The sequence below is a fragment of the Papaver somniferum genome, chromosome 7, assembly GCF_003573695.1.
Source record: "Papaver somniferum cultivar HN1 chromosome 7, ASM357369v1, whole genome shotgun sequence".
In the NCBI taxonomy this organism is placed as follows: domain Eukaryota; kingdom Viridiplantae; phylum Streptophyta; class Magnoliopsida; order Ranunculales; family Papaveraceae; genus Papaver; species Papaver somniferum.
In genome coordinates, this window is record NC_039364.1 from 186,610,142 (window position 1) to 186,635,940 (window position 25,799).

The 25,799-nt window shown below is 37.6% G+C and overlaps 1 protein-coding gene across 1 annotated transcript; it reads left to right on the forward strand.

Moving 5' to 3' along the window:
• The first annotated feature begins 233 nt into the window (after positions 1 to 233).
• Positions 234 to 9,319, forward strand: LOC113299185. Its single transcript, XM_026548147.1, has 14 exons — positions 234 to 1,183; positions 1,366 to 1,452; positions 2,778 to 2,887; positions 3,214 to 3,264; positions 3,524 to 3,695; positions 4,345 to 4,665; positions 4,777 to 4,980; positions 5,125 to 5,604; positions 5,709 to 5,918; positions 6,396 to 6,584; positions 6,808 to 6,971; positions 7,151 to 7,303; positions 7,412 to 7,490; positions 8,600 to 9,319. Exons 1-14 carry the CDS (start codon positions 728 to 730, stop codon positions 9,038 to 9,040), a joined length of 3,117 nt encoding a protein of 1,038 aa, XP_026403932.1. The 5' UTR covers positions 234 to 727; the 3' UTR covers positions 9,041 to 9,319.
• Positions 9,320 to 25,799: the final 16,480 nt, after the last annotated feature.

Below are 25,799 nucleotides of genomic sequence, written 5' to 3' on the forward strand. Positions count from 1 at the left end.
TCAAAACTTGACGGAAACTAAAAGGCATCACGGTCTTGGAAAGAAGTATGTCAAACCCGAAATAAATTAATTGAGGAGGGGTGTACGAGTCATTGAAGGTAGAGAAACTGTACAGACAGACCTACTATAAATTAGGGGATTTAAGATTCTCAGTTTCCCAAATATTTAGCTCACACAAAAAAGAAAAAAGGAAAAAAAGAAATTCATAAAAAAGACAGTAATGATGGTGTTTTACTCTTTCCGAAGAGATTTTATCACAAATTTTCCATTTTTTTCTTCTTCCTTTCTTACATTCCAAATCTTCATTAACAAAAACGTTGACGATCAATGACTATAACACTGACACGTCAACAAAAGGTACCGGTGCGCATGTACCTTTGTTAACCTGTCCCCCCACCCCCACCCCTTTCAATTCAATTCTTTCCTTGTTTCAACAGTTCCACTACTCCTGCTGCTGCTCTCTCTTCTTTCTTACTCATCCACCTCATCACAGACCTCTTGAATTCTTTAATGGCAGAAGAAAGAAGATCAGACGAATCTTAATATCTCTCCTATCCATCTGTCCAAATCCAAATTAAGCTACATTCATATGTATTAGAAGAAGAAAAACACATGTAGAAAGTTTTCATCTTTTTTTCTTTTTCTGGGGGGTTCATCTTCTTCTTCTTCTTCTGGTCCTTTGACATTGATGTGTTTTTTTTTTAGATGTTATCTGATGTAAATCGATATGGATTCTTTAGAAAATGGGGTTCCTCCATTAAAAAGAGCTCCTTTATTTCGTCCTTCAAGTAGAACTAGTAGTAGTGATAGTAGACAGTCTTTTGGGTACAGACCCAGATCGAGATTTGCTCGCTTTTTGTTATTTGAAAAAGTTGATTATCTACAATGGATTTGTACCATAGCTGTGTTTTTATTTGTTATTGTTCTTTTCCAAGCCTTCTTACCTGGTTCAGTCATGGAGAAATCTGGTGATTATTTGGTAGAGCAAAAACAGAATGAGCTGGTATCAACAGACTTAATGGTTTTCAAAGAATTTCATGGGTTAGAATTTGGGGATGGGATTCGTTTTCAACCTTCTAAACTCTTAGACAAGTTAGACAGAGAAAAGAAAGGTTTGAATTTATCTTCAGCTTTGAGCCGCCCATTGGTCAGGTCAGGGATCAGGAAACCACAGCTTGCTTTGGTGGGTACACATTAATTTTTGTTTTTTCATAATTTGTTTCATTTTATAGCACTGAATTTTGGTTTTAGTTAATTAATTCTGTTCAGTTGAAAAGTTTTTGTGATGTAACTTTTTTGGATCCTTCGTTATCTGTTTTTTTTTTTTTTTGGTTTAATTTGGATACGATGTTTTATATCCTGCAGGTTTTTGGTGATCTATTGTTGGAACCTGGGCAATTGTTAATGACCAGCGTAGCAGTTTCTTTGATAGAGATTGGGTATGCAATTCAGGTACTAAATAGTTAGCCATTTCTAAAATTCAAAGACTCTCAAGTGTGGTATGTAAACTTAGTACTATCTGTGTGATTATCTAGAGACAATTCATGGCCATAGACAACTATACACTAATAGGAATATAGGAGATAAGGACTATAAGGTGGAACCTGTTGAGATAGCCAGATAATTCTTGTACTCAGCTGGATATTACTAACAGTTCCTTAAAGTCATGCAAGGTTTATAGTTGTTTTTCTAAAATGTAGTGGGACTATGTATTCAATGGATAAACTCTGCAGTTTTAAGTACTTTTACTCAGGTTAACTAGTTTTGCTGGCTCAATTCATCTGGGATTTAAATGATGCACTCTTTTAGCTCAGTAAGCTAATCTAGTCAAGAAACTGAGATGCCGCAGATAGCTACATTATCTGATAAGAAGAATCAATCAAAAGAAAAGAATTCATATCAGGAATTTTTCTTTTTGATAAAGCTTTATAGAGAGTGCCAATGGTGTATTCAGAGATGTTCAGTCTTGACATGTATACTTTAAGTCCCTTCTTTTGGCATTATGGTTTTATCACTGAGTTCCTATGTAGAGAAACATCAACAACAATAGAGAATGACAATCACAGAATATTAAATTTTAGTTGGCAGTACAGTGGCAAAATGAAGCACATTAGAGAATTAGGTGGACGTTTCATATGATATTTCTATCAGCTTGATACAAGAGTGCAAGTCATCCCAGAAGCGAATTTGCTCAGAATATCATGTTAGATTATGACAGGTTGTAGGCAAAGTGGGTACTGATTCAGTTTTGGTTTTTAGTGGCCCCTAACAATTTGTTCCCTATTCAAGAACCAACTAGCGATAAAAACAAAACCAAATTGGATAAGCACTCGAAGACATACTTCCTTGTCTTGAGTTTTCTATTTTCAGTTAGTTGTTAGTGTTGAGTTTTATGGCATTACATTGCCGGGACTGGTAACTTAAAAGTTACAGTCCTGGCTATGTTTTCTGCAGCAGTTGGCCCCATCCTTCTTTGATTTTTTAGCACAAACCATACTAGGATGTCTGGTTTTCGTCACCCACCTTCTAGGTAGGTAAAAATGACACTCCATCTTCATTTTCATCTTTATGATTATGGTATTTTCATGTCCAAAAGATTGAGAAATGTGGCTATTCACATAAGTACATCAACACAGTCCACAAATCAATTGAAATATATGTTTCTTGCCCAACTTGCATTCACAGTTATATTTGCTTTAAGGATTCACTAATTTGGAGGAGCTACCAATGCAATATACATATGATTATTATCGCATTTTTATTTCGATACTTTTCAGGTTTATATTCTCGAAGATGGTCCTGCAAGTGCTGTTTGGAAAAATTTAGGAGTCCCTATTACGATACTTGAGAACAAAAATACGCCAGAGATTGCCGTGGATTGGTTAAAGTATGTAAAACTTTATTTACCGAAGTGTTCCTCTTCTGGAAGTGACTAATTTTACATTGATTTGCTGAAATAGTAGTGAGAGACTAAGATAGCTTTACAATTTATCTTAATGTCTTATAGTACACTTGATTTTTCCAATTGCTAACTTCTGGAGTTGGCATATCATTCATGCACAGATATATGTGCATCAAACCTTTTAGATCATTGGAATACGATGGTCAATATGTCCTAACCTCATTTCTGTTTTGAAAAATATCTGTAAATCTTTTGTAAGTTAAACCAGTGCATTCCGGTCAAGTATCTGATGAAGATTTTGCTTTATGCAGCTATGATGGGATACTTGTGAATTCCCTTGAAGCCAGAGATGTGATCTTATGGTATTTATATACTTTCTATCTGTCTAAAGTCCCAGTTATTGATTTTATGTGACTTGTCCTGTAGCATCTCTTGCATTTGTATACTAGCGCATGAGCAACAACACATCTTTTCATATTTCCTCATTCATATCTTTTATGTAGAGAAGCATAAATTTCTTGACGATTAATAGTGAATGATTATCTGTCTTCGTGAACATAATTGATGATAGACTGTCCGAAAATATATATTTCAATATGAGAATAATTATGTTTATTACAGTCTTGCACAGGAACCTTTCAAGTCATTACATATTATATGGACAGTTCATGAAAGATCCCTCGGTGTCCGGTTGCGGCAGTATGTTTCTAGCGGACAAACTCAGCTTGTCAGTGATTGGAAGCGAGCATTTAACCGAGCTAGTGTCGTGGTCTTCCCTAACTATTTCTTGCCGGTAATGTTATTAAAATATTATATATTAAGAGGGATACCGGATACGTACTCAATTTACATCTCATCATGTAGGTCATGGAGATCATATCGGTCTCACTTTAGCTAATATTTGCGAGGATGTTCTTATTGAGTTATAACCGTGTAGCAGGCTGTCTTGCCATTAAAATTAACCCAGTCTAAATATTCCTAATACATACATCAAAACTGAGTGGAAATCAAGAGGCACAATTATTTTATTTTTTTATTTTTGGGTGAAGTACAAAATGATCCTAATCGCACTCAAAATCAAAATACAACACAATAAAAATTGATAATTTCCTCCCAATTAAGCTGCACCTGAGTTGCCGAGTGATTCTTGAAAGTACTCTGATGTGCCCCAAAGTATTGATGCTTGCTTTAAGGGGGCAGTAAGATGACTATGATTTCTTTAGTTCTTTTAAAGAGGTTAGCAGATCTGCGATTTCCGGATATTATGATCTAGATGGGCTGGAGATCATCCTCAGCCAGACCTAGTTTCATTTTAGATCTTACTCCATGAATGGGGTGCAATGGTCCTCCTTTATATGAGTGCATATTTGCTGTATTACCACTTTATCAACAATATATCATGATATTGTTTTGTAATGTGCCTTTGTTTTTTCACCCCACAGATGATGTATTCCGCATTTGATGCTGGAAACTATTTTGTTATCCCGGGGTCTCCAGATGAAGCATGGGATGCAGATAATTTTATGGCGTCATATAATAGGGACCTATTCCGAGTCAAGATGGGCTATGGAACGGATGATTTTGTTATTTCCATTGCCGGAAGTGAATTTTTGTACAGTGGTTTGTGGTTGGAGCATGCCTTTGTTTTGCAAGCCTTACTACCGCTCTTTTCCCAAATTCATTCAGAAACTAGTTCAGTTTCTCATCTGAAAATTAGCTTTTTAAGCAGGAATTCTACTAACAACTACGAGCTGGCTTTACAGGTATAGTGTAACCATTCCCATATTGACCCTGTTTCAATGTTATTATTTTGTTAAATTGGTTTTATCTTTTTTGATTTAACAAGTGCATCATGACATTTCCTTGTTTTGTAGGCCATTGCTCTTAACTTAGGATATCCAAAGGAAAGCGCAGAGCAGATTAGCATAAATGGCGACGTGAATAGCTTTCTCGGCATGGCTGATCTTGTGATCTATGGTTCCTTCCTTGAAGAGCAATCTTTTCCTGAAATCTTGGTTCAAGCCATGTGCTTCGGGAAACCAATTGTAGCTCCGGACCTAGCCATGATTAAGAAATATGTATACTTTCTGAATCTAGTTGTCTCTCTCTTTTTTAGATGAGCATGTCCCTCACATGTCCTGTAGACCTATTCATTGAACATTACTATTATCTTCCATGAATATGCTTTGAAATGGACTAACAACATTGCGTCTTACAATCAGGTTGATGACAGAGTGAATGGATATATTTTTCCGAAGGATAATATTGGTGCTTTGACGCAAGTTTTATCCCAAGCAATCATAGATGCAAAATTATCCCCCTTAGCTCGCAATATTGCATCAATAGCAAAAGATCCTGCAAGAGACCTTATGGTTTCAGAAACAATTGAAGGGTATGCTTCTCTTCTTGAAAAAGTTCTTAAATTCCCATCAGAAGTTGCAGAACCCAATGTTGTTGCTGATATCCCGCCAAGAATGAGAGAAGAATGGCAGTGGCATCTCTTTGAAGAAATTAAAGGTGAAAAATATGTAAATAGAACTTTTAGGAGTTACAGATATTTAGATAAGGTTGAGGAGCTTTGGAATGATACCCAATTGGAAGCTTCCACCAATGCGATAAGTCAAGCCTTCTCCTATACTAATTGGGTAGAAGAGAAATCCATTGAGATGGTAAATGCTAGAAAGAGACGGGAAGAGGAAGAGGCAAGTAATCAAGGCGTCATAATTAGTAATTTCACATTTTTGTCATTTATGGTTACATTTTGTAGTTTGTTAATGAAAATCTTTTATGCGTAAAATTATTGCAGCTCAAGGATAGATCAGATCAGCGTCATGGAAGTTGGGAAGAAGTCTATCGAGGTGCTAAGAGGGCTGATAGAGCCAAGAGTGATTTGCGCGAAAGAGATGATAGGGAGCTTGAGAGAACTGGCCAGCCATTGGTCATCTATGAACCTTACTTTGGGGAAGGGGCCTGGCCGTTTCTTCATAATAGTTCTCTCTATCGTGCAATTGGGTTGGTGAGTTTTTTTATGGTCACTTTCGTATCTTAATTTTCTTACACTTGATCAGGCATCTGCATGGATATGATTAAAGCTAATTGTGATCTTAAAATCAAGTGGATCAAAGTCTGCTTTTGGTTTGCTCTTTTGCTAGATTTCATTTGGCCTCCAGATCTGATTTCGGTCATTTTCATGTGAGCGCACAAATGGATATGGATGTTCCTCGTAAGAAAGATTCTCTCATGTAGCACTACTGCAAGAAACAAGCTCAACAATTTCTGGGCTTGCAAACCTAGAATGAGTTAAAGTAGTATACTTGCATAAGCTTAATTACTTACACTATGTAAGAGATCGGATGGAATAGGTTCTATCACGGCGTTTAGTTTAATTTAATTTATTAATCTTCATATAATATAATGTTAATAATCACTCTAGGAAACCCCTGTTGTCTCTCGTCCGGTGTTTATATCTGCATTTCTTTTGTCTTAATTGTAGTCCAGTAAAGGTAGAAGGCCAGGAGCAGATGATGTAGATGCTCCTTCTCGCCTTGCCCTTCTGAACAATCCTTATTACCGTGATGCGCTCAGTGAATATGGAGCCTTCTTTGCTATTGCTAACCGGGTTGATCGGGTACACAAGAATGCCTGGATAGGATTTCAATCCTGGAGAGCAGCAGCAAGAAAGGTATTTATCTATATAACTTTTTAAGTGTTGTACACTGACAATCGTGGACGAAGATTATGTAATAAACAAGTGAGGAAAAATTTCTTTCTCCTTACTAACTTCTACAAATAAGTATATTCATATGTAAATTAAAACTCATGTTAAGTGGAATGCAATTTACTAAACATGCCAATGTTAGTTCCTGTGTAGGTTTCTGTTTCTAATATCAATATCCCTGAATCAGGTTTCTTTGTCTAAGTTCGCTGAAAGTTCGTTGTTAGAGGCCATCGAGCGGCAAAAGCATGGGGACACTCTTTACTTTTGGGCTCGTATGGATACAGATCCAAGAAATGCATTGCAACAGGATTTCTGGTCTTTTTGCGATGCTATAAATGCTGGAAATTGTAGGTGAGAAGAATAGATTCACAACTTTCTGTTTATACAACTATAAAAAGTTTATTCTAAAGAGTTGGGACCTGTTTATGGTGCTGTGACGTGTGCACATCTGGTCTTACAGAAGATAGGAGTATAGCATGGTTATTTAAGTAGTATCGAACTAAACTCATCCCGCTTCTTGCTGAATATAGGTTTGCGGTTTCTGAGGCTCTTCGTAGGATGTATGGTATTAAACCTACTTTGGAGTCTCTTCCACCCATGCCTATGAATGCAGACACATGGTCTGTTATGCACAGTTGGGCTTTGCCAACTAGATCCTTCCTTGAGTTTGTCATGTTTTCGAGGTACGTAACATACCATGTTGATTTACAGTCAGCATCTCTAGATTCCTTCATCTATTTTCTTTTGGCCTGCACACAAATATTTACATTATTATCACATGGTATCTGCAGAATGTTCGTAGATGCGTTGGACGCGCAGATGTATGACGAGCACCATCAAAGTGGACGTTGTTATCTGAGTCTATTGAAGGTAACTGACGTTTTCTCCCTGATTTTTAATTTCTGTTCTTACGTGACTTGGGCAGTATATTGTGATTTCTTAAAAGAATACACAATTTTTGGGAGCGGCTTAATCTTTTCACCTAAAAGGAGATACAGATTTCGGGTTTTATATACATTGCAAAGAGGGGTATCATCCTAAATTTTCCAACTTAGGCTCTAAGTATCAAGTTAACTGTCGAACCTCTTTGGCCATTAAGGAAGTTAAATCTATTAAAGATACTGATCTGAGATTTGAATTTGGGGACGCTAGGGGATGATCCAATGATTACATAAGTTGGAGAAGGATCCTATGGAACTTGACCTTGGGTCTCAAGTAGTCTACCGACTGTAAGCCTCTTTGACCGTTAAGAAAGTTAATCTGTATAACAATGATGGTCTGAGACTTGAGTTTTGTGACAAATGGAGATGATCCAAGGGTTGGTTTTGGACGTGGATGTTATATCAACCATCACATTAGTTTTGAAACTTCTAACCCTGTATCCGTTGATTGCATAACAACTATACATAATGAATGCCACATCTCGGATTCCCAATCACATTATTAAGGGTTAGAAGTTTCGGAACGGCTAATTTTGGGTGAGATGTAAGAATGGTCTACATGGTGAGGAGTACAGCCTCGCCGAAAATTTGCCCGCCCTAAGATCATCTCCTTTTTAGCCGACAATCTGCCACTGCGCCACATTTGTAATCAAAAGAAGATCAACAATAAACTTGTACCTGAATTTTAAATGGTTCAGGACCCTAAGCACAATCTTGCAAAGAATATTGAATATCAAAAGAAATGACCAGGTATTGGACACCTGGTCCAAAATTCTTTGTATTGTACAACTTTCTATTCCTGGTGTGCTTCCTTTTTTACAAAAATGATCTTGGAGATTGTGTAAAGCTGACGGTGCAAATATTCTTTGTGATTGTTCATCTGAACAGCCTGATAAATATGTTGCCATAGTGGTGGGGTGACAAGTATAGATGTAAATTCATGATTAATTGGAGACTTAAGTGTCCACCTGTTGTCAGGATTAGTTCGAGACTTATTCAGCTAGCACTGGTTTTCCAATGGTTATTTTGTATTCGCAGGACCGGCATTGCTATTCCCGTGTTTTGGAGCTTATGGTGAACGTCTGGGCATACCATAGTGCAAGAAGAATGGTCTACGTGAATCCTGAGAATGGTGAAATGCAGGAACAACATAAACTAAAAACCCGAAGAGGACAGATGTGGATCAAATGGTTTTCAGACACCACTCTGAAGAGTATGGATGAAGACTTGGCTGAGGAGTCAGATTCTGATAACCCAACAAGACGGTGGCTTTGGCCGTCAACGGGTGAGGTTTTCTGGCAGGGCATTTTAGAAAGAGAACGAAGTATTAGAAATCGTCAAAAAGAAAAAAAGAAGCAACAAAGTAAAGACAAGATATCAAGAATGAGGAGACGGGTGCGGCAAAAAGCAATAGGTAAATACGTGAAACCAACTCCGGAGGAGGATAAAGTAGATTCAAATTCAACAGCTCTTCAATAGAAGGCTTTTCACGGAATCGAGTGTGGTTGGTATTTGACCTTAGTGTTTAGTTACCATAATTCTTTTTATTTTCATTTCCTTGTAGTTCATTTTTTTTGTCAGAAAAGGGTGAGCATTGCTAAGGCCTGATGTTGTATTTTAGGATGGGCTGGCTGAGTGTGTAATATTTGCATCTTTATCTGGTCAATGAAGATGTTGATGGGTGTTGTAAAGATGTATATTTCTTTAGTTTCTTTTTCCATTTCTTGATTACTTGGTAATCAGTTCTCCTTATTAATTCATTATTATTTCATTCAAGAAAAAATATGAGCAACCAAACAATTGCATCCTTATACTCAGTGACCCAAAATTCAGCAGACAGGAAATTGAGTACAAACAGTCCCAAATGAGAAAACAGGGCAAGAAAACAATGCTGGCGTCCTTTTACTCAAAAACATAACACAAATTGCCACAGACCGGAAGTTGGAGCTGAGGTGGTCGTAGATCTAGTACCGTTGAAAAGAACATAAAATAGGCAGAGCAGATCTAGCAGATAAATTTATTTATTCCTTTCCTTCATGCCATCTGTGAATGTTCTTTTAATTTAAAAGGTAAAATGCTATCCATTGGCAAACTGGATTCTTTTGGTGTGCCATTGTGATATTTCATTGACAAATGTAGGGTAAAGGAATATGTGTAACACAACACAGATGAAATTTAGCTAAGCATCCAGTTTCAGTCCACGGCGGATGATCCAATTACCTGGTTGTCACCCTTCATGCAGCCACTCTACTCTTATAAAAGCAGTGTTAACCACAAATTTCATCATGGACACACATGTGATCTCAAAGAATATGTTTTTATTCTTTTGATTGAAAACCACATGTTTTCCCTGTTTCGGAAAGATAATAAATTATACTTTTAGACGCATAAATTTCTTCGAAAACAAGTATACTTGACAAGATTACAGGTTTCGTTTAAACTCTTCATAATTGAGTATATTTATTAGAAGAATAGTTTGGTGGAAGAAAAAAGCCCCGCAATAATGCAAGGCTTTTATGTAAGATGAGAAATTCTAAGGGAACACATCAAAATCAGAACTTGTATTAGTAAGCATCTGGTTCTAATGAAAATCCGCTACCCATATGCTTGTTTATGGGCGATCTATTTCTTCATTGATCTCTCTCGATAATTAGATATGTCTATTACCAATATGACATCATTAATTAATATTTTTAAGTAATTAGACATGTCTATTGATAGTGATTATTATATTGTAATTTAACAGAAACCTAAACTTAACACTGACGTAGGTAACATATCTATTTTTCTCTTTTTTAGCTAAGTTCACTAGTTTAAAGCAAAAACCCTAATTACAAGAATTATAAGGGGGCTCATAGGCACCCCAACCCCATAAACCAAAGGGGTAAATGAAATAACATAAAAAAAAATAAAAATATCATCAAATAAAATACAAGAAAAAGAGAAGTTATCTGCGTCTAGTCCGAACTCCCCTCAATCTCCCTTTGTGATTACTAATTTTATATGGTTTAGTCTTGAAAAAAAATGGTATTTATAATGTCTGTATCTTCATAACCGTCATAAAATTTCCATCTTCATCAGAAATATAATTACCAGGTACAAGCTTTATTGAAAAAACGGTATCCAATTCATAACCATATCATCTTAACATATCCTCACAATCTAATGTAGGGGCAGTGAAATGCATAAAATTATCACGTAAACTAGGAAAGATAGGATAAGTTAAACCCTTGGTAAGGGTGTCAGCTGTAGTGAAAAAGGAACATAGGTGAAAGACATAAATTCACCTTCAAGCAGATTACGAAGAAGATGATAATCAACTTCAATATGTTTTGTACGAGCATGGAACACATGGTTGACAAGAAAGGCTCGAGCACCATCATTGTCACAGTAGAGAGTAAAATGAGTGGACAATGAAGAAAAAGTTTTGTGAGATTTGGAAATAGTGGTTTTCTTCTTGGATTGCCATGAGATTAGAATTAATCAAAGATAAACATAATAGTCAGATGTGGATTTACGAGTATAATGGCAGCCGACCCAATTCGAATCACAGTACCCAGATAAAAAAAATGACATCACCAGCAGAGATAGCATTTCCAGAACTCATAGAGTGTTTTAGATAACATAAAATTCTTTTCACCAAGCAACATGTGAGATGTTCTTGGAGCATGCATAAACTGAGGGTGATGGCGGCTGGTGTTGCGATAATGGTGGTGACAGCCGTTGTGAGGATCGAAAAACCTAAAGTCTTAATACCATGAAATAAATTATCTAATTAATAGTAATTATTGTAATTTCACTACAAGAAGTCACCTAAGCATTGATAGCATAAGCCAAGGAGTTAGAGCTAACAGAAACCTACAAAAGTAAATTTTACACTAACAGAGCTAACATAAAGGAAAGATAAAACCACTTCAGTGACAATAGCCAAGGGGATAACCATATCATCTAACAATCTTACACGGACCTCTTCTATTTTCTTTGGTTTGTTCGAAAGGTCTCAATTATTATGTTCCTTTCATGCTTCACATCTCTGGTCAAACGACCGTGTTTAACGTTTGGTTTTGTTTTATGGTGCCTCTACGTCTATCCAAAAAATCACCTTTAAATAAATATCATGGATTATGATTCTGGTTGAGGAATATGACTAGGATCAATAATTAGAGGAATATGTCTCTTTTTCACAGGTTAGGTATTGTTATTCAAAAAGGCGTTGGAGCTCAGCTTGTTGCGAGACTCCCAACCAGCTTCTTGTAAATACTTTGTTTTGTTTGTTCTTTATAAAAAATAAAAAATAAATAAAAAAAAGAAACTAAAACATAGATTTTTACCTTAGTAATCTTAACATAAAATATAAAACAGTTTGTAGTAGCAACCAACCCGTTTTCCAACACCCATGTACCTCATTGATTCAATCATATATGTTTCATGTTTATTTTCTTTTAGATAAACAACTATATATGAGGAATCTATTCACTAAAAAATAGATTAATAAAATGATATACCATATTAACATCCTATCGGTTATTCCTCAGACCAAAACCGCCGTATCTCATGGTAATTTGTAAGCATTCCTTGATTATTATTATGTCAAAAAACTAAAGTTAGCATTGTTTAACCCTTTTCCTCGGCAAAAGTTCTTCAATTGAGGATCGTCGCTTTTCTTTTGCAACAACGTAGTCATATAGTCCATCGAGATTCTGTCACGTAACTCAAGCTATAAAGTCTTAGCTACTCAGAGTTTAGGGTTCAAGTCCATAGGTATCCCATTTGATTATTGAAACCATGAGCACATTTTCGTTCCTCTAGGAAGAGTAGTCATAGTCGTTCAGATACAAGGACCGAGCTCAAAACTACGTAGATGCGAAGAGTTAAAACTTTTAATAAAAGAAAGAGTATGCCTAAATGCTCTCATTCGTTGGAGAAGAAGCGCCAATACAAAAAGGGAATGAACAACTAAGGTACGACACCAATAAGATCTTACTTTGTAAAGGTTATATGAAGAGCTTGATGCATTTATTTATTTATGGGTCAGTGTCAAGTTTATTCATATCAGACTGTTAGCAAACAAAAAACCAAATCTATTATGGTGGGGGTTGTAATGCTAAGAAGAGAAAGACTGCGGATCATAGGTATTGAAGCTACGAGTTTCCCTTATAAATATCTAGGTGTGTAGTTGAAACCGTGGTAAGTATGATATGCTATTTAATTTTGGAGTTGTTTTAACGTTTAACTTTCCTTATTACAAGTTTGTGGTAAAATATTTTTTTCGCAATTTCTAAACCCCGTTGAAAGTCTATGGTCTAAAAACACGTAGAAGTAACTTGAAATGATTTGAGTATAGTATTAATTATCATCCTATTATTATCGATAAAAGGATAAATAAGATTCTTTCGATTCAACACTTTCTTTATCTCAAATCTGTTAAAGAGTTAAATTTTTTATGTGGGTCAATTTTTTATATGGCTATGTGGAACCGATCAGAATGCAAAAGTTCGCTAAAATTAAAAATATTTTCTACAAATTTGTTAATTTTGGGTAAGTATTAATCTACTAGAAATATTATTTGATGTTTTACTAAACAAATTATAATACATGCCAAATCATGATTGATTCTACATGTCCCCGCAAAACATATCGTGCTAAAAACGATCCATATACCCCAAAAGGAGAATAGAAAACCCTTTTGGGGTACAATATTGAGTCCTTAATGAGACCCAGAAAATGTATTTTTCATCTAAGTGCATAGTTTTGAGATAGCTTTGTAGCGGTTCATCAGAAAAATTTATTGTTCTAACGGCGAGAAGAACATCATGTGGCCTATGTAAAAGTAAAATTTTTTATGTTTTTTTTCTTCTTCTTCATCCATTGTCAGTCTTAATTTTGTCATGAAAGAATACATGCATTAATTAGAAGGTTAAGAAAGATTAATAAAAATGATATAAGTCGAAAGAGATTTTGGAACTTTTTCAACCAAACAACTTCTACGAGTTGATTGAGTATGATGTGCAACATTTTACGGGTTTGTATATATAAAATTTAAATCCTAGAAACCACTTTATGAATTAAATTGAGTGTATGCGCCTATGGAAATGCATCTATATTTTTGTATAACCAAACAATAAGTTTTTAAAAGTGAGAACTAGATGATAAATCACACATAGAGCAAATCCTCTCTATGAATTAGAAAGCATTTATAGGGGTTGCTCAATTGTTTTGGCAAGTGATTGGGTTATTCCCATATTGGGTGGTGGGATAAGGGGTATCTAGGACCTAACAAATGTCCAATTAAGTTATCTTTTAATTTTTAAATTACCTTATTATCTTTATAATCAAAATCTGTTGTATAGACTGTCTGCCTTTTTTTTTTGATGGAAAAAGGGGTTTTCTAAATTTTATCTATTAGATTACCTCGTTCAAATTATGGTTTGGATAATTACATACAAGACATGGTAGATTCATCATTATACATTGATAATTGATACAACCAATCTACAATGAGATTTTTGTGATCTACATGAAACCAAATAACATGGAAGAAACTAACCGACCCCTTGAATTTCCAAGGAACCCCTTGATCATTCTCCAAAATGGCTGGCTGAATGTTATCTGCATCCCCTTCAATTATCATATCAGTGATTTAGATATTTTGTCGCTTGAGTTCTCCATTAACATACCTTTTGCTCAACCATCATATAAGTTGTATCAAAATTAATAGTCGGGTATCCCAAAGTTCTTCTTGCATGAATATACTTTCACACAAATAGCTGAATCCTTAGTAATATACTTGAGATCCTCCGAAATTTCTTCCATAGAACTTCATTGATGCCCGATGTTGCATTACTTATGGAGAGATTACCGGAACAAAATTTCATCCAACATAAGATTATTGAGACAATATTTGAAAAAAAATCGGCTTTATCCATATATTTGATTTTATCATCATATTCCATCAAAAACGCCCGGGCTACGATAAACCGATGTAAAAACGTAACAAAACAACATGAAGTAGCTATAGATTATCAAAGGAAATAACAAATAGAAAACAAAAACCTAAAACCTAATATTGCAAAACCCTATAATTTTTTATTCAAAACAAAAAACTACTAGTTAATATCACTTAAATTTTCTCGATAGATCTGAATACTCAGATCCAAAACCGCACAAATCTAGATTAGATTGAGAAGAACTGGAGAATATTAGGCCTGAATCGCCTGATAAAAACAAGGATATTATTTGGGAAAAACGGTCATTGAGAGAGAATATGGTGTTTTTCTTTTACAATTATGCATATTGCGCAATTCTGATTTTGATTTTTATAAGTTTTTCTAATAATCAGATAAACTTCAGCCGTCTATATGGATTGAGGAAAAAAAATATACACCACATTTTGTGTCGTTTGATGAACGACGCAAAGCTTTCCCGGTAGTGAACTATTTCATTACTTGTTGTAGAGAACTATTTCACTTACTGTCACCCCATTTTGAAACGAATATATGGGTAGGGTGTCCGAACATCCCGTTATACCCTTTATTCTTAAACTTTCAGTCTACTCTCTGAGCGAAACTGGCTCAAATTAAATGATTTTGGAATCAAATGAAAACCTAAAAGTAAAATTAATATATTTGCTTAAAAGAAAGAAGAGTAGAATGCATGCTACTAGCTGTCACATGCCCATTTAATCGCCTAAAATTTTCATGGGACCGACAATACTATTTGGTTCATTGAATCAACTTCACCCACAAGTATCCAACCTTGCATACTTGAACCAAAGTATGTATCTACCTTCACTCATAAGGCAATACGCAACGAAAGTCTTTTCTTCTTTCTCTCTAACTCTTCATGCCCCCATAAGCATAAGAGGTTCTGCCATGCATCAAACCAATTGACCAACTCACACAAATCAGCAACATCACAAACACAAAAGGCATGACACAATTAACCCATTTCATTGTATCAAAGGAAGATTACAAAACTCGTCCAACTCATGGACTAAAACAGGCCATTCACCCTCTTGGTGAATGCCTAAAACACTATCTACGTTAGTGGTTCTTCTCTCAATTGAATAACACCAACATTATTGATCTCTAAGCTATTTATACTAACTAGGATCAGGCCAAAACTTCTGTGCAACCGCCTGCACAAGCCTTGGACAACCAAGTGTCCAAGTAGTTTTCATAACCGCATAAAGTGTGCATAACTAACTAGCCTCTTCTGCTTTGTGCCACCTCATGCCATACCTGTCCCAAACGGTTTTAGATACTCTCATATGATTATAAACTCACTTTATAACCGTTCACCTTTGTCTCACACCTTTGGCATGCTTGCAAAGCCAATAACCAACACTTGAGCCATAATGCGCCACTTACGCCAGTTTTGTGCACCACTGCATATGGTCTTGATCTGAACCTGCTAAGATTCCTTAGTTAATCCAAATTATGCCAACATGATTTCCAATTGATTCCAATATGTGCCATATGCTCATATGTGTTATTCTTGCTTCACTTAGCCAATTTGCTTGACAATAGTAATGCGCACTCTCGCATTACTAGCTTGTTTGCATTATTCAAGCTTTGGCCAGCATTGAACTAATGCATAGACCAACTCTTGGCAAATTCTACCTTCTTGCATCATCCTTGAGTTTGGGCCAACTCAATTCCATTGATATTCCTTAATGCCAACATCGCATGTTGCATCTTGCCACTTTGGCTTTGTCTTGCCTTTCCTCAATGAAGCTTCATTGTGTCGGCCAATAAGCTTCATTACTTAGCCAAATGTATTTACAGTGTAGCACTACCTTTGTGCTTCACTAGCCCTACAGGGTTATGCCATTCTTAGCACTTGATAGTCTACGCAGTGTTGCACCATTCTGGCTGCACACTGACTTGGCGTGCAACTCTGTAACGCGCAATCATTATGCGTCACTTGCAGCCATGTCATAAACCTCCCCCACGTAATCCGTTCAATTTCCTCGTTGAATGCAACGTCAGTTCATTCTCTACTGAACTTTCTTTGGCCTCGTACACATCTGGGCCACTCTCAGAAATCAACAACTTTGTTTGGCCTTTAACCTTGCAAAAACTTCTCTGCCTAGTACTTTATGCCGCCACTTAGTTTGTTTGCCTTGCCATTAAACCTATGAAATCCAGCATCATTGTCGCATCATCGACTATGCTTCAATCTCCACTTCATTCACATCTCAACACCCAAATTCTTTTGTGATCTATTGCCATGCATTTTCAGAACTCCTCTGAAATTCGACAGTATTCTTTTGGCTAACTCTAAACCAATGGTCCTCATTCGATTGCATCCGCATCACAAATATTTTCTCCAATCCAATCTGTGCTTACGTGTATACTTCAAACAACCAACATATCACCCTGATATGCATAACTTAGCTTACTGCCTTCAATTCCGACTGAAATTGCACTCTTGCAATTCAACATGCCTTACTGTAGACTAAGTGTTCTTCAATCAGTTTGCAACACTCTTGTGAAAACTCGACTGAAATGCATGATGTTAGCCATGACTTAGGATACCCGGGGTTTATTATTGCCTCACTGGACAGGGTTCCTCTTCACGCGCCTTTGAAACCAGCACTTTAAGCATCACTTTCTCTTTCAAACTGCTACGCTTTAACGTGGCGGAAAAACAACATCATGTTCTTCCTAACAATGAGTTACTCTTAACTCATATACTTGATGGACTTACATCTTCATTCTTGATGCGTTACTCCATGAATTCACTGCCAAATGCCTTCGCACTTCCACATAACTCTCAATAGCAAACTCGACTATGCCACCAACTCCTCTATTTGCTTCTTTTCACTTTCAGTGTCTTCTATTGCATATTTTGGCTTAATATGTTGTGTACCATCTTCCACGAGAACTAGCTTTACTTTGAACGAAAGAGGCAAGATCTTTCACTTCAAATACCCTCATTCACTACTACCTTACATATAGAGACTTCATTCCAACACCAAGGTCCACTCGACCCAAACTGAAAGTATACTCAAACTTGAGTAAATACTCGCGCCAACTGATTGCAAATTGTAAGACCTAACAAGCCTTGCAATACTGACTTCATCTTCGCTTCTAAGCAACAAAGGAAGCGAGACAACACTACTGTCCCCAATGTAGCAATTCACTTTGCCACATGCACTCTTCCAACTATTAACGTTCTTATGCGAATCCCATAACGAAGCACAATATAATTGACACATAGTTGAATACTCCTTCAAACTGATGCTATCACGTTGCTTTATCTTTCATGAAGATTTCTTCAATAATGGCCTAATGCCATCTTTATGCATCACCACTACTTTGTCCTTCTTCTCCATGCATCTACAATTCTCCTAACTTGCATCTCCAACCGTATCATGCATCTTTGCCATGCCCAAATCTCATTTAGCGCATGCTACTATTGCATTCATGCTATGCCAATTAGCACCCAAATTTTAATGGAAATTTGTGCACCTTTGCACAACTGGAACTGACTTAACTTGGTGATTCTGAGCATCACCATAGAGCTCAGCAAAGTCATATTACTCGACGACTTTCACGGATAATTCTCTCGGACAATCTTAACAAGGCCATAATCCTTACAAATGAGGCGCCTCTGTTTACGTTCCATGAAGCAAGAATGCCGCATTCTTCTTCAAACTTGGAACTCATTTTTACTGCCATGCACATCTGGTTACTCTTGTCTTTCCCTTTCTCCAAAATCAACTTCAGTAGCAACAATTGTTGATTTGCAGTCGACAAGAACATCCGCTTGTGGTTATGATCAAATACAGGTTTTTGGACACCCTTGTCCAAGCATATTGATCCCACTCATAAACCATGTGCAAACACACTCCTCGTGTGCATCTAGCATCAACGAAGAACACTTTGCAAACACAAGACCGTGGTGTATCGGTTTTTTCCTAACTTGCGCTTCTTTCTACAACCTTTCCATAAGCTTTACGCTAGATAAGAATTGGCCATCCAATTCTTCCTTCATGGCATCACATTGCCACAAAAATGCTGGTTCACAACCATACTTTGCATTACCACCAAGGTACATGCATTCGAGAGAGATAACTATAATCTTCCATCAACTGGCTGCGATGAAAACACATTCAATCTATCGCATAAACATGTTCTTCATATTCTTTGCAATTGCAAAGGCCATCAACTTCTTTGAGCTCAGGAATTTTCAGAAAATTCCCATCACTACTTGTAATGTACTCGCTACTGATAACACTACGAAAGAATGCATTCCAAATACATAATCTTCACATACTTGTGAGAAACATGGACTTTAATACCTGACTTGCACCATAGAAGTCAGCATACTCCTTATTTTTTGTCATGCCATCACTTGAAAAAACACGGTTTTCAGTGATTCTCGCATGTTCGTCTAACACTTTGGGATGGAATTTTGACACCTTTGTCATAAAATTTCATGGCTTGTTGATACTTCAAGATTCAAGTTCATTCCAATTGATATTTACATACAAGACCAACTTCTTCTATTCTCCATACTAATGAAACCCAAATAATTCACCACTGAATTTTACAAACAAATGACACCAACTTGAGTAAAAGAGAGAAAAATCAATAACTGTGTCCCCAAATACAGCTCTGATACTAGATGTCACATGCCCATTTAATCGCCTAATATTTTCATGGGACCGGCAATACTATGTGGTTCAGTGAATCAACCTCACCCACAAGTATTCATCCTTGCATACTTGCACCAAAGTATGCATCTGCCTTCGCTCATAAGGCAATATGCAACGAAAGTCTTTTCTTCTTTCTCTCTAACTCTTCATGCCCCCATAAGCATAAGAGGTTCAGCCATGCATCAAACCAATTGACCAACTCACACAAATCAGCAACATCACAAAGACAAAAGATATGACATAATTAACCCATTTTATTGTATCAAAGGAAGATTACAAAACTCGTCCAACTCAAGGACTAAAACAAGCCATTCACCCTCTTGGTGAATGCCTAAAACACTATCTACATTAGTGGTTCTTCTATCAATTGAACAACACCAACATTATTGATCTCTAAGATATTTATACTAAATAGGATCAGGCCAAAACTTCTGTGCAACCGCCTACACAAGCCTTGGACAACCAAGTGTCCAAGTAGTTTCCATAACCGCATAAAGTGTGCATAACTAACTAGCCTCTTCTTCTTTGTGCCACCTCATGCCACACCTGTCCCAAAAGGTTTTGGACACTCTCGTATGGTTATAAACTCACTTTATAACAGTTCACCTTTGTCTCACACCTTTGGCATGCTTGCAAAGCCAATAACCAACACTTGAGCCATAATGCGCCACTTACGCCAGTTTTGTGCACCACTGCATATGGTCTTGATCTGAACCTGCTAAGATTCCTTAATTAATCCAAATTCATTCCAACATGGTTTCCAATTGATGCCAATATGTACCATATGCTCATATGCATTATTCTTGCTTCACTTAGCCAATTTGCTTGACAATAGTAATGCGCACTTTCGCATTACTAGCTTGTTTGCTTTATTCAAGATTTGGCCAGCCTTGAACTAATGCATAAACCAACTCTTGGCCTATTCTACCTTATTACATCATCCTTGAGTTTGGGCCAACTCAATTCCATTGATATGCCTTAATGCCAACATCGCATGTTGCATCTTGCCACTTTGGTTTTGTCTTGCCTTTCCTCAATGAAGCTTCATTGTGTTGGCCAATAAGATTCATTACTTAGCGAGATGTCTTTAAAGTGTAGCACTAACTTTGCGCTTCACTGGCCCTGCAGGGTTATGTCATTCTTACCACTTGATAGTCTACGCAGTGTTGCGCCATTCTGGCTGCACACTGACTTGGCCTGCAGCTCTGTAACGCGCAATCATTATGCGTCACTTACAACCATGTCATACTAGCTGTGACATGCCCATTTAATCGCCTAAAATTTTCATGGGACATGACCAGAAATGATTGTGGTTCAGTGAATCATCTTCACCCACAATCACTCAGCCTTGCTTACTTGCATCAAAGTACGCATCTGCTTTCACTCATAAGGCATTGCACAACGGAAGTCTTTTCTTCTTTCTCTCTAACTCTTCATGCCCCCATAAGCATAATAGGTTCTTCCATGTGCTTAACCAATTTTCACACAACATCAGCAACATAATGAACACAAAGGATACTGCAACAAACCCATTTTATTGCACTAAAGGAAGATTACAAAACTCGTCTAACTTGTGGACCAAAATAGGCCATTCACCCTCTTGGTGAATGCCTAAAACTCTCTCTACATTAGTGGTTCTTCTCCCAAACGAACAACACTAAACTTATTGATCCCTAAGCTATTTATACAAGCTAATGATCAGGCCAAACTTCTGTGTAACCGCTTGCACAAGCCTTGGATAACCAAGTGTCCAAGTAGTTTCCATAACCGCATAAAGTGTGCATAACTAACTAGCCTCTTCTGATTTGTGCCACCTCATGCCACACCTGTCCCAAACGGTTTTGGATACTCTCGTATGGTTATAAACTCACTTTATAACCGTTCACATTTGTCTCACACTATTGGCATGCTCGCAAAGCCAATAACCAACTCCTAACCGTCACTTTAGCCATGTTGCACATTTCCTGCGCTTTACTGATTTTAGCCTTCATATGATGCCAGCCAACTTGGACCTGCATTATTCTTGTTCTACGCTAATGCATGGTCAATCCTTGTGCTTCAATCACCAGGGCCGACTCCTTAGCTCAGTCTGGTTATCTGGCGCCATATGCTTCACTTAGCCAATCTGCTTGACAACAGTAATGCCACTCTTGCATACCAACTTCTTTGCGTTGTTCAAGCTTTTGCCAGCCTTGTACAAATGCCATAGACCAACTCCTGGCCTATTACTCACTCTTGCATCATCCTTGAGTTTGGGCCAACTCAATTCCAAGGATATGCATAAATGCCAACATCGCATGTTGCATCTTGCAACTTTGTCTTTGCCTTGCCTTTTCCTCAATGAAGCTTCATTGTGTCGGCCAACCAGATTCATTACTTAGCCAAATGTATTTACAATGTAGTTCTACTCTTGCACTTCATTGTCCCTGTGGGGTTATGCCATTCTTAGCACTTGACAGTCTACGCAGTGTCGCGCCATCTTGGCTGCACACTGACTTGGCATGCAACTCTGTAACGCATAATCATTATGCGTCACTTGCATCCTTGTTATAGACCTCCCCCACCTAATCTGTTCAACGTCCTCGTTGAACACAACCAAGTATACTCAATATACTTGTTCTCCGGCCTTGTACGCTTCTGAGCCACTCTCAGAATTCAGCAAACTTGTTTGGCCCTCATTCTTGCCAAAACTTTTATGCCTAGTACCAAATGCCATCGCTTAGTTTTACTGCCTTGCCATTGATCCTACTGATCTTGAACTTTTGTTGATACATTGCGCATACGTTCCAACTCTTCTTCAAGCTGCATATAAATACCCAAATGCTTTTGTGATCTATTGCACCATGCATTTTCAAAACTCTTCTGAAATTCGACAGTACTCTTTTGGCTAACCCTAAACCAATGGTCCTCATTCGATTGCATCCTCATCAAAAATATTTTCTTCAAGCCATTTCGTGCCTAAGTGTACACTTCAAACAACCAACATATCACTCTGATATGCATAACTTAGCTTACTACCTTCAATTCCAACTGACATTGCACCCTTGCAATTCAACAGGCCTGTAGACTAAGTGTTCTTCAATATTTTTGCAACACTCTTGTGCAAACTCGAATGAAATGCATGACATTAGCCATGACTTAGGATACCCGGGTTTTTACGGTTGTCTAACTAGACAGGTTCCTCTTCACGCGCCTTTGAAACCAGCACTTTAAGCATCACTTGCTCTTTTGAACTGCTACGCTTTAACGTGGCGGAAAAACAACATCATGTTCTTCCTAACAATGAGTTACTCTTAACTCATATACTTGATGGACTTACATGTTCCTTCTTGCTGCATTACTCCATGCATTCGCTGCCAAATGCCTTCACACTTCCACATAACTCTCAACAGCAAACTCGACTATGCCACCAACTCCTCTATTAGCTTCTTTCACTTTCAATGTCTTCTATTGCATATTTTGGCTTAATATGTTGTGTAACATCTTCCACGCGAACTAGCTTTACTTTGAACAAAAGAGTCAAAATCTTTCACTTCAAATACCCTCATTCACTATTACCTTACATAGAGATACTTAATTCCAACACCAAGGTCCACTCGACCCAAAATGAAAGTATACTCAAACTTGAGCAAATACTCGCGTCAACTGATTGCAACTTGTAAGACCTAACAAGACTTGCATACTGACTTCAAATTCGCTTCTAAGCAACAAAGGAATCAAGACAACACCTACTGTCCCTAATGTAGCAATTCACTTTGCCACATGCACTCATCTAACTATCAACGTTCTTACGCCACTCCCATAACGCAACACAATATAATTGACATTAGTTGAATACTCCTTTTAGACTAATGTTATCATTTTGCTTTAGCTTTCATGAAGATTTCTTCAATAATGGCCACATGCCATCTTTATGCATCACCACTACTTTGTCCTTCTTTTCCATGCATCATTGATTCGTCTAACTTGCATCTCCAACCGCATCATGCATCTTGGCCATGCCCAAATCTTATTTGGAGCATGCTATTGTTGCATACATGCTATGCCAATTAGCACTCAAATCTTGACACAAACTTGTACACCTTTGCACAACTGGAACAGACTTAACTTGGTGATTCTGAGCATCACCATAGATCTCAACAAAGTCATATGACTCAATGACTTCCACGGATAAACACTTTGGACAGTTGCAAACAAGGCCATAGTCCTTGCAAATGAGGCGCCACTTCCTACGTTCCATGAAGCAAGAATGCTGCATTCTTCTTCAAACTTGGAACCCATTTTTAATGCCCATGCACATCTGGCAACTCTTGTCTTTCTCCTTCCCCAAAATCAGCTTTGTTGCAATACTGATTTGTAGTTGACAAGAACATCCGCTTTTGGTTATGATCAAATGCATGTCTTTGGACACCCTTGTCCAAGCATACTGATCCCACTAAAAAACTAGGTGCAAGCACACTCCTTGTGCGCATATAGCATCAACGAAGAACTCTTTGCAAACGTAAGACCATGGTGTGTCGGTTTTCCCCTAACTTGCGCTTCTGCCTTTAGCCTTTTCATAAGCTTTATGCTAGATAATAATTGGCCATCCAATTCTTCTTTTATGGCATCACATTGCCACATACATGCTGGTTCGCAACCAGACTTTGCATTACCACTAAGGTACATGCATTCGAGAGAGATAACTTTAATCTTCCATCCAACTGGCTACGATGAAAACACCTTCAATCTATCGCATATACATGTTCTTCATCTACTTTTCCACTGCAAAGGCCATCAACTTCTTTGAGTTATGGAATTTTTGCAAAATTCCCATTACCACTTGTAATGTACTCGCTACTGATAACACCACAAAGATATGCATTCCAAATGCGTAATCTTTGCATACTTGTGAGAAAAATGGACTTTAACACCTGACTTGCACCATAGAAGTCAGCATACTCTTTATTTTTGTCATGCCATCACTTGAAAACCCGGTTTTCAATGACTCTTGCACGTTTGTCTAACACTTTGGGAAGGAATTTTGACACCTTTGTCATAAACTTTCATGGCCTACTGCTACTTCAAGCTTCAAGTTCATTCCAATTGATCTTTCCACACAAGACCGACTACTTCTAGTCTCCATACTAGTGAAACCCAAACACTTCACCACTGAATTTGACAAACCAATGACATTAATTTGAGTATAAGAGAGAAAAATCAGCAACCGTGTCCCCTAACACAGCTCTGATACCGGTTGTCACATGCCCATTTAATCGCCTAAAATTTTCATGGGACATGACCGGCAATGATTGTGGTTCAGTGAATCATATTCACCCACAATCACTCAGCCTTGCTTACTTGCATCAAAGTACGCATCTGCCTTCACTCATAAGGCATTGCACAACGGAAGTCTTTTCTTCTTTCTCTCTAACTCTTCATGCCCCCATAAGCATAAGAGGTTCTGCCATGTACTTAACCAATCCTCACACAACATCAGCAACATAATGAACACAAAGGATACCGCAAAAAACCCATTTTATTGCACTAAAGGAAGATTACAAAACTCGTCCAACTTGTGGACCAAAACATGCCATTCACCCTCTTGGTGAATGCCTAAAACTCTCTCTACATTAGTGGTTCTTCTCCCAAACGAACAACACTAAACTTATTGATCCCTAAGATATTTATACAAGCTAATGATCAGGCCAAACTTCCGTGCAACCGCTTGCACAAGCCTTGGACATCCAAGTGTCCAAGTAGTTTCCATAACCGCATAAAGTGTGTATAACTAACTAGCCTCTTCTGATTTGCGCCACCGCATGCCACACTTGTCCCAAACGGTTTTGGATACTCTCATATGGTTATAAACTCACTTTATAACCGTTCACATTTGTCTCACACTATTGGCATGCTCTCAAAACCAATAACCAACTCCTAACCGTCACTTTAGCCATGTTGCACATTTCCTGCGCTTTTCTGATTTTAGCCTTCATATGATGCCAACCACCTTGGCCCTGCATTATTCTTGTTCTACGCTAATGCATGGTTAATCCTTGTGCTTCAATCACCATGGACGACTCCTTAGATCAATCTGATTATCTGGCGCCATATGCTTCACTTAGCTAATCTGCTTGACAACAGTAATGCCACTCTTGCATTACCAACTTGTTTGCACTGTTCAAGCTTTGGTCAACCTTGAACTAATGCCATAGACCAACTCCTGGCCTATTCTTCACTCTTGCATCATCCTTGATTTTGGGCCAAATCAATTCCAAGGATATGCATAAATGCCAACATCGCATGTTGCATCTTGCAACTTTGGCTTTGCCTTGCCTTTTCCTCAATGAAGCTTCATTGTGTCGGCCAACCAGCTTCATTACTTAGCCAAATGTATTTACAATGTAGTGCTACTCTTGCACTTCATTGTCCCTATGGGGTTATGCTATTCTTAGCACTTGACAGTCTACGCAGTGTCGCACCATCCTGGCTGCACACTGACTTGACCTGCAACTTTGTAACGCGTAATCATTATGCTCACTTGCATCCCTATGATACTAGCCTACTACCACTATTTCAGGAAAAATGATATTT